Here is a 10,957-nt window from a genome sequence, read left to right on the forward strand (position 1 = left end):
TACTATAGAAAGCAAAAGGCCTTTGAAACATTTATAAATCAATTTAAAACCCTTTTGATGAACCTGTATTTCAGTATATTGGTAGAAAGTGATGCTCATACCTAACATGGAATTCTAATTGAATCAATGATCAAAGGACACTAAGTGTCTCGAAGGTTGATCGTGGCAATCGAGCTAGAAATGAGATTATGAAGCTATATTGTAGGTATCACTAACATTGTTCCCTCTCAAAGTAATATGTACGAATAATAAGAACATCTATAAAATCAATAGTAAATGGTTTATCTTTTGTGCCTTTACAAACAAAGGACAAAGACTGAATATATTTTACGGAGGTTATTGTGAGATGCGCCTTTTCTTTATTGAATAATGAAATTATGTACTCCTCTGGGTTCATAGAAAACTGTGATTGCAATGCTTTCGGCGCCTCTTTGTAAGCCTGAAAACAATCCAGATAATATGACAACGGACCAGCTTGTAAAGGTAAACAGACAACGAAAACTTTTTAGAACATAAACCAGTTTTGGCACAAAAGGAAGGACAACTAATGGGAAAACTTTTGCTTTCGTATTACGAATATGACCTTTGGCGACACACAGCTTTGCATATTTCCGATGCTCTACATTTTGTTATAACAAGAGATCAAAATCTAATAAGATCTTGGGAAAATCATAATGGTGAACTGTTTTTTACCAGTTTTCCGTCAAGATCAGAAAACCTACGTATTAGCGTCAGAAGGTGAACCTTAACAAACAGGTTCTGTTAAGCTTTTAGAGAATAAGATACCTACCTACATACATAGATCGAATTTCACGATTATGCTCACAAAAATTAATGGAGATTTTAAGATTAGTGACAAAAAGAAAGAATCCATTCAAGGAGAATGCTATGTAAAGTTTAAGTGAACATACTCACTTAATCACTCTCTCATTTCCCTGTCTCCCCCATGTTTCTTTATTTCCTCTTCCTTTGTTTCTCTTATTTCTTTCTCCCTCTCCAATAATTTCATGATTAGGCACCCGAGATGGGAAAGGGGGAGGACGAATAAATATACACTCTGCTTGAAATGAATGTCAATAGAGAGGTAACTAATGACTGTTAGAATGTATGTGTTTGAGAGAGAGGAAGGAGGGAGAGAGCTGGTTGGAGGAAAAGGGAGAGAGAGAGAGAAGGATAGGAAGGAGTGGAGAAAGAGAGACTCATTAAGTATCACTAGTTCTCTCTCTCTCTCTTATTCCATTTATCTAACCCAAATATTTTCGATGGCGCCAGAATAAATCCCATAGTCCAATTCCAGCCCTGATCTTATTAAATATCAAGACATGCCCAATAAATAAAATAATTGTACATAATATGCATTATGAGGGCGATGGCATGGAATGTACAACGGAGAACGATTTATACAGGGTAACGTCTGTGCCACATTGAACAACATCTTAGTTCAAAATATTGGGGATGTCTGTAGTCCGTTCTGAGTAAAATTTTGTCAAAATATTTTCTAACATCAAATAATTATATTATCATCTTCGATTTCGTTGATGATAATCTGTGTACCTTATACTGGTAAAAATGAATGAAAGAATCGCCTTTGAACACCCTGTGAATAAAGCGACTTGACCAATAATCTCGTCGCTTTGTTTGATAACGATGAACATTTTAATCCAAATAAACAGGTGGTATTGTTGCTATCTATGATTGAAGTGGGCACTGTCCCATCCTATAAGTACATCTAGATGAATATAAATACATCTATCTACATACAAGTGTATTATGTATCATAGACCTAAATTAAATTATAATTGCTAATGCCTTTATCTCCACATGCATTTAAATACATTAGCCTTCTATTTAATTAAATTTATGTACGATGTGTATAGTGTAGTGTAGTGTAGTGTAGATCATTCATTAACCGACGGACGTTCTTGCATTAACGTATGTAATGGCTTTATGAATTCTAATTTATGTTGATCATTCATTAACCGACGGACGTTCTTGCATTAACGTATGTAATGGCTTTATGAATTCTAATTTATGTTGAATATACTTGAATTTTGAAACGGTCAGATAGATAAATACCTTTACATATAAATTCAGAAACACTGTAGCTCTTTTAACCTTTAGAAAACTGAAACATGGCCTTGAACTTCTGTTTGATTGATAGGGGTTTAACGTCTTTGTATAACTACTAAGGTTTATAGTCAAGGCGATTTACTTTAGATTCGGCAAGCTACTCGCCTCCTCACATTGACCTCACCCAGTAAGACTGGGTCTGGGAAAGGCCAACGGGCAAAAAAAAAAAAAAAAAAAATGTTTTAGGATTTTTAAATACATTTTTCCTAGTAGGTAGGTATCCTTATCACAAGCCACGACAATGGAAAAGAAAGTTCCTTTTTGTGTTCAACCAAACCTTATAATAACACTGGTCACTGCTCATTTGTGACACTCTTTTTTGTAGCAATTTTTCATTGTCGTGGCTTCTGAACTAGTACCTTTTTTTAGACAGGGATACTGAGACAACCACCCATCGAAGTTTTTACAGATATAGGCCATGCACACCCAAGTAGGGCGGCATTCAAATTTCGAACCGCTTTCGTTTTTCCTACAACTAATTGGGCCGAAAATATCCCTCTCCTCCACTTCCGCCTCCCAAAGGTAATTCATCATTTTTATTACGTCAAAATATTAGAAGGTAAAGAGGGAGGGAGTGGTCCTGGGTATGAAACCCCATGGGGTATTATATCTCTTGGTGAGCAAGAGAGAGAGAGGCGGGGGGGGGGAAGGACAGAAATAGGGAGGGAGGAGCAATATAATATCTCCTCGGGAAAGAAAGAAACGGTTGATTTTTGTGTGGAGCTTTGACGGAATAGATATTGCACTCCTCTCTCTCTCTCTATCTCCCTCCTAGCGAGGAACGTTACAAAGAGGGAGAGCGAGAGAGAAAGAAGGGATAAATATTTGTTTTCCAATGGACAACTTGACTTAACAATTTCAAAAACTTTTTCTAAATATTTCATTTTAGAATAGAATGTTTACAATCGAACTTTAGAACTCAGTTTGCAATTTGCTCGAGTAAAGGGATTTTGTCCCATTCGCGACAGAAAAGTCCCTCAAATCCAGCCAAAGGCTGGATTAGGGAGCTAGTCGAAATAGCGGTCATGTCAAACCAAAGGGTAATACTATGTGTGATATGTTTGATGCTTTCTAAGAGAATAAGCTCTTGGAGTAAAGAGAAAATCCATAACTGGTACTGCTATGTATGGGTACGTTTGTAAATTTACAAGGCACATACGTCAATGCTTCACCTAAGCTATATACCCTGGGAATACCCCTTTACACAATGAAACAACCCCTGGGTAACTAAATAAAGAAATGATCAATCATTTTGATAGTGAAACTGATATTGACGTTAGAACTCGATTAAGATTTATTATCGGGACGTCCAACTTTGGAAGTTTCTTTTAAATACCCAAATAGGTAACTGAAAAAGTTACTGAACTCACTGAAAAAGTTTTGAGTGAAAAGAGTTATGGCTGGGCAAGTTTTGCGGATTTAGAAAGTGAAAGTTTTAACTGATATAGGAATTAGTGGATTATATCTAGGTTTTAAAGAGGTATAGTAATTGGTGGATGTACGGATTTTTCCCATTTGCCTGATGGAATTGGAGGATGAACAGGTTTTACTGATTTAGGAAACAGTGGATGTGTCCGTTTTCCCCTTACAAGAATTTCATTAGATAAACACGTTTTACTGATGTAGGGTTTGGTGGATGTGCACTTTTTACTGATGTAGAAAATAGTTGAAAGTCTCAAGAGCTATTTACACGAATCATTTCCAATGGAACAGGACACACCCTGTCATAGTAACTTGCCGTTTGCGTTACTTCTAATACAAATCTCTTTCTTAATGACCTTTGTAAACACGAAATACACATTATTCTGACGCCCTTAGTCTCTTATTGTTAGATGGGAAATCCGGAACTAAAGTAACAAAGGTCATTTTCCCTTCTTAACAGTTGGGCTCGGAAAAAAATCTCATACCATTGAAATCATTTCTCAACCCAAAATATGAGTATTCAATAGAACACGTAAGCTCGGAGAAAACTCAAGAAGACTTTTTAATTAAAATAATATTAATAACAACGTAGAGTAGGTACATTGTTATCAATAAACTTCATCTTCAAACGTTTTAATATAGGTAGGAGGTACCTATAGATATAGAAGAAAGGTACTTTCAAAAAGTTTTAAAAAAAGAAGACTTTTAAGAATTAAAATGCACTCAAAACTAAAAACAAAACAGTGACAATCTAAAAGAACACCATTTGTCTTAAAAAACATAAGCTAACGATGGAAATTTAATCGGCACATTCTCGTACTACCTACAATTTTTCATATCACTTAAAATAAATAAACAATTAACTGTTGAATTTCCCGGTCAACCGATGTGATAACGCAAACAGATTGTTGAGAATACTAAAAGCTGTTCAATGGAACAAAACAATATCAGAAAATATCGCGCCGGTACCTTGATGTTTCCATGGTAACGACGCTATATTTTCTTTTCGCGTTTTATCTTCGTGTTTTTTATTTAATTATTTATTTAAAGACAAGTTATAGAAATTGTTTTTTGTAAAAATGTTTTGCCAAAAAAGCTTAGCAGATCTCCCGCACATGTCTCCTTTTAATCTTTTCTCATTTCCCCAACGGCTTGAAGAAAATTAGAATTTCGTCTCGACAAAAAATACATTTCATTCTGGTTTCTCCCGTTTATAATTTTCATTCCGAATGAGAAAATATCCTGAAATACTTCCTTTTATCTTGAGAATTCTATTTAACCCTTGTTTATAGTCTAATTTTTACTTGTCGTTCCATTTCCTTCCCGCATTCCTGTTGGTTCAAATTCCTTTCATTATCCCATTTCAACTAAAGGAATGGAGGAAACCATTTAAAATTGTGCAAAGAAAAGAGGAGTTATTTTTGTTTGGTCAATTCCTTTGGAAATTGAAGTGCTTCTGCTTTTGACAAAACCTATTTACAACATGAATCGTATTCAGTACCAAGCGCCAAGAATACTGAAAAAGAGCAAATAAAGAAGGAGCTTTAAGGGTGAAAATGACATTACGTGAAAATTCGAGAACTGAATGGGTCTGGGGAAGATGTTATTCCGAAAATAAAGTGAGAGATGGAGAATCCTATTTCTAAAAGACAGAGACATATCTTTTGTCTTTGCTTGCACCGAAATGATTACAAGCTTTCCCAGATGTCTTTGACATTATGTTGGAAACCTGAATGCCTGGATTAGAGAGCTGATGATATACCTAATGAATCGTAAGCTTTTGAATCTGGACCCAATTTTTTCCCGAATTCGGATATGTTACCCGAATCATCTAAAATGAAATATTACTGGCATGAATTTGAGACGGATGAGGGCCTTCGGAAAATTCTCCCCAGCAGATAAGTTGACGACTATCATGCCATGTAAAGTTCTTTTCGTTTTAAACTTGTTTTTATTTTTACTACAGTGTGTACGGGCAGACATTTTGTGTCAAACGTTGGGATGTCTCAAGTCTGCCGAGGATATCAAGGCCAATATGGATCCTGGTGTGCAACCCTGCGACAACTTTTACAAATTTGCCTGCGGTAACTTTTTAAAAACGTCAGTGATTCCACCTGATCGCGCTTCCGTTAGTACTTTTTCCAAAATAGAGGACCGATTGTCGAGTCAAATCAAAACTGTTCTGGAGGAACCTCAGAGTGCGTCCGGTCCACATATATTCAATCTCATGAAGAAGTTCTATGCTACTTGTATGGACGAGGATACTCTGGACAAGCTAGGGGTGCAGCCAATGAAAGTTATCATAGAACAGTTGGGAGGATTACCAGTGGTAGATGGAGACAGATGGGATTCCTCAAGATTCTCATGGATCAACACAACCTACAAGTTACGAGACCTGGGATTCAATCATAACCTTCTCATCAATATAGGTGAATGAAAATTTCAATTTCATTATTTTTAAATTTTCTCATTCAAAACCCCATCTTCCTCTTTACATTCATAATTTTAAATCTAACGACAGGTTCCACAAACTATTTAGCTTAATCTCGTTAAATTTAACGCTTTTTAATCATTTCGTTTAGTGTTAGGATTTTAAATGGATATTATAGAAAACACATTTTTAGCAATCAACATGTTATTTTTGATATTCCTTTCCCCAAAGTCTTCTGCAAGCAAACCCAACACCCCATTAACACTACCCAAATTCCAGGTGCTGGACCAGATTTCAAAAATTCCACCAGAAGACGACTGCTTATCGATCAAGTCGACTTGAAACCTCTGGAAGACTTCTTGAGAGAAGGTTGGAGGAACAAAAACGTCCGGGCATACCATTCATACATGGTCAAAACAGCAGTTCTCTTTGGGGCACCAGTCAGCAGAGCATTCCGAGAGCTAAAGGATTCAATAGATTTCGAAATAACAATGACCAAGTTTATAGTACCCGATCAGGAACTGAGAAACTTGTCCTACTTGTACAACTTGATGTCGGTGCATACTTTGAACAAGTACTATCCTTCCATACCCTGGTGAGTTTCTACCTGGAGATTGACGGGCCGAGTCTTAACAAAAAGTAAGTTTGCAAACGACCTCCAACAGGACTCATTTTCTTCTCGTGACAATTCTAGGCTCGAATTTCTGAACAGAATAATTGGTCCGAAAATTTCCATCGATTCAGAAGAATTGGTGATGGTCACTCAGCCGAAATACATGTCTAGTATAGAGCGACTTGTGCAAATAACACCGAAAAGAATATTGGCAAACTATATGCTCATGCAAACCGTTCTTTCCTCAAGCGCTTACTTGTGCAAGAGTGCCCGTCGCCCTTACCACGACTTCAAATATGTCCTCACAGGTAATAAATATGTCTGAGGAATAATTTATGTAGGTATTGTGCCTAGTTGGGCCTTATGAATTAATAGGGATATTGCGTTTTACATTTTACTACAAAGGGCTGTTGAAAATCTTATAGCATATTTGAGAGAAATACTATGAAAATATGGAGGAGGCAAGGAACTTCGTGAGGGAAACACCAAAGGGACCCGTTGAAATGTAATGTTAACATCACACGACACGACATCGTATTTCACTTCTTAAAATGAACAAAGCATTTTCAGAATTAATTTATGGGACAAGGGAAAATATTAACTAATGAAATAAAATTATGAAAATGAGTCATGTTGAGCGCCTGTTAATTAGACAAAGGACTTGTTCATATATTGATGTTAGCATATTCTGACGGATTTTTGTTGAAAAATTGAACAAATGAATGGAAAATCAGGGTTAAAAAATGGGGTTAATTTTGCGTGCGTACATTTGAGAGCCTTGTTTAGCCCCGAGGACAAACAACAAATGGCCTCCGGCACGCATACCCTCTTTCCTACACAAAATAAAGTACATACCATTCTCTTAACGTTCTCCAGGCGTCAATTCAACTCGAATTCGTTCTCAAAGGTGCGTGGATGAGGTTGCTGAAAAGTTTTCCCTGGCAGTAGGCTCACTGTATGTCCGCCATTTCTTTGATCGAACATCGAAAGAAAATGCTTTGGAATTGGTGAACAACTTAAGACAAGAGATGGACTATATCTTGCAGAATGTATCTTGGATGGATCCTCAAACAAAAAAGAATGCCTTGGAGAAATCCAAAGTTCTCAAAGTGCACATTGGCTATCCAGATGAATTACTAGATGATGACAAGATAGATCTTCACTACAAAGATCTTCGGATAGGTAAACAGTCACACTATCATTGGGTGTCAATAAAAGCAATTACAGGTAAAAGAACACAGAAAAACTTTCTAGTTAGAAACAGACAAGGTAGGGTACCTAAAATGCATTGGGACAAAAATAAATCATCTCATTCTTCCAGATTTATTTTGTTCTAGATATTATATCTAGTAAGTAAAGCAAATATTGCCATGTCACCAATTTCCTAAACGTGAGTTTCTCTTTTTCATTCTTTCTAAAAAAGAAAGGTGGTAAAAACAAACGGGGAGCGAACAAATTCTGATAAATTGATTTGGCACGAAAATGCTAAAACTTTCATTTCCGTAACATCACGTGAAAGCTAGTTAAGAGCAACTGGGAGTTCAGTAGAAAGTTTTTCGGAAAAGTGTGCTTGCTTTCTAGATAAATTCATATATGAAAACCTGAGCCAGCCCGTTCCTCTTCTTCTCCCGCTTCCACATTTAATAAAGAGAAGATGTGGAGAACATTTTTCACTCCAATAAGCTTTTTATTTCACATTACATTAGAAAAAAAAAATCTGGTGTGAATAAAGAGAAGATGTGGAGAACATTTTTCACTCCAATAAGCTTTTTATTTCACATTACATTAGAAAAAAAAAATCTGGTGTGAACATCACACGACTTTCCTTATCCTATTGAATGATGCTTATTTTTATGTTCTATAGTAACTTTTACAATATCTCTAACCGTTTAGTCAGTATACGTATAGCTGAAAACCGCCAAAAAACGGTCGAAATCTGTCCAAAAGCGGTCAAAATACCGCCAAGCGCAGCAACCATCTCAACCAAACATTTTGTGTTGCTTACTTGTAATATTTGTGAACTACATACCAAATTTCAAGTCTCTAGCTCATACCGTTCCCGAGATATTGTTAAATTACACCGAAAACCACCAAAAAGCGGTAAAATGCCGCCAACCGTTGCACCAGTCTTAACCAAAATTTCGTGTCGCATCCTTGTCACATTTGACATCTACATACCAAATTTCAAGTCTCTAGCTCTTACCGTTCTCGAGATATTTTGTTTACAGACAGACACACAGACACACACACGGACCAATGGCTGAAACTTCGGATTTAGGCTCTAGGGACCTCAAAACGTGTTTCGTCACTAAAATCTGACCATCGAAATTTTGACCCGATTACATTACTTTCCTTCCTATAGGATAAGGAAAGTAAAAAAATGGAATCGAGATTTCCCTCTGAGGGAAGAGCTTGTTTCTCTAATAGCTTACCTGTAATAAAATGGACCAAACATCCTTTTGCTCTGGAAAGAACTTTGAAGGTGACATTTGAAATCTGGTAAGGATTTGTACCGTCACCGTCCTGCTAGGAACATCTTTTGAAAAGTTGGACTCAGGAATAAAAATGAAAAAATACAGGTATACTTTTCACAGAGATTTTGATTTATTGCGAGCGATAAATAAAAAAAATCCATGTGACCTTTACTTGGACTTTTATTGTTTATGCGTACCTATCCCAAGGAAGTCGGTTCTAATGATATTAAGGCCATAATTCAACCCCCCTTTGAGGGTAGGTAGGTATACGTAGGTATAAGAAATAATTCTTAAAGAGGACACTTCCTTTTCCACGTGTTTCAGTTCCTGGTGACCTCCTGACAAGTGTCCTCAATCTCTACAAGAAGTCCGTGGACTACGCCTACACTCAGCTCCATGAACCCATCAACAAGACCAGCTGGAAAGAGTTCGGCTCTGTCGCCACAGTCAACGCTTTCAATCATATTGACAAGAATGCTATCGAATTTCCAGCGGGTATTTTACAGGAACCATATTTTGCAGCGGACAGACCTTGTTTTCTGAACTATGGCGCTATCGGTACAGTCATTGGACATGAAATCACGCACACGTTTGACGATGAAGGTAAGGAAACGATAGCTTTAAGTCGAGGCTCATAAAAGAAACCTATGCATTTTATTGCTTAACCTCGCATAGTTGGAGCTCTCCAGGTAGAATTACTCAACACGCAAATTTCTCTAGCTAGAGCTACGTAACTTAGCGATAAAAGTCAAAAATTTGATTATGTACTTCATGCTATTGCAAATAAATCATGATTTCCTAGAGGCAGTTAGAGAGTCACTATTTGAAATCCCAAGAGCAACGTACATATTCCTAAAACAAAACATCCCTTCACCTCCTCACAGGAAGCCAATATGATAAATTCGGTAACGTCATGAATTGGTGGGATGATGAATCCAAGATGAGATACAACGAGAAAGCTTCCTGCATCATCAAACAATACAGCAACTACGTCATTGAGGATATAGGATTTCGGATCAACGGTATCACAACGCAGGGTGAAAATATAGCTGACAATGGCGGAGTCAAAGAATCGTATCGGGCATACTTGGAATGTGCCAAACAGAAAAACGCTGAATACAAACTACCTGGACTAGGTAAGAGATTAATAAATTACTTCATCAGGAACCTGGTCTGAAATTTGGACTACATGAAATCACAGGAGTTGAAAAAACTTTGCAGAATTATTTTTAATAAATACCTATTATTCCTGAAGGAGGTGCTCCGGCTTCTCAAGAAAAACAATTTCATGAAATCTTTGTATTTTTTTTTTTTCCACACATGGCCTTGTAGCTTTGAGTGCAAATAAATAAAAAATACCTATTACTAATTTACTAAACAATTTGTTTTCAGAGAACTTTTCTGATAAACAGATGTTTTGGATCAGTTTTGCAAATGTCTGGTGCACCAAATATCGCAAGGAAGCCATGGAGTTGCTGTTCAAAAATGACGACCACCCCCCTGCCGAAATCCGGGTCAATGGACCCCTGTCAAATTCGTATGATTTTGCAAGAGACTTTCAATGTTACAGCGGATCCAAGATGAATCCTAAACACAAATGTGAAGTTTGGTAGGTGATCCTTCCTTACAATGACGATTCGACATTTTGACAAACATGAACAAGAATATTCCGAGGGAAAAATCAACTGTTGCGAAATTTTTACTGAACGCGATGGCAAAATCAGCTGACTGAAAGTCCCAGAAAAGTTACTCGTAGTGCTTTCTAGGAAGTATTATAAAAACTTTTTACCTATGTTTACTGAACGCGATGGCAAAATCAGCTGACTGAAAGTCCCAGAAAAGTTACTCGTAGTGCTTTCTAGGAAGTATTATAAAAACTTTTTGCAA

General features: G+C 36.8%; 1 protein-coding gene across 1 annotated transcript; it reads left to right on the forward strand.

Moving 5' to 3' along the window:
• Positions 1-5,378: 5,378 nt before the first annotated feature.
• LOC103513758 (neprilysin-2-like) lies at positions 5,379-10,743 on the forward strand. The gene is made up of 7 exons (XM_008478607.3): positions 5,379-5,981; positions 6,263-6,578; positions 6,678-6,904; positions 7,473-7,778; positions 9,395-9,673; positions 9,955-10,206; positions 10,463-10,743. Exons 1-7 carry the CDS (start codon positions 5,405-5,407, stop codon positions 10,681-10,683), a joined length of 2,178 nt encoding a protein of 725 aa, XP_008476829.2. The 5' UTR covers positions 5,379-5,404; the 3' UTR covers positions 10,684-10,743.
• Positions 10,744-10,957: the final 214 nt, after the last annotated feature.

This window comes from Diaphorina citri, unplaced genomic scaffold, assembly GCF_000475195.1.
Source record: "Diaphorina citri unplaced genomic scaffold, Diaci psyllid genome assembly version 1.1 scaffold1022, whole genome shotgun sequence".
NCBI lineage: Eukaryota > Metazoa > Arthropoda > Insecta > Hemiptera > Psyllidae > Diaphorina > Diaphorina citri.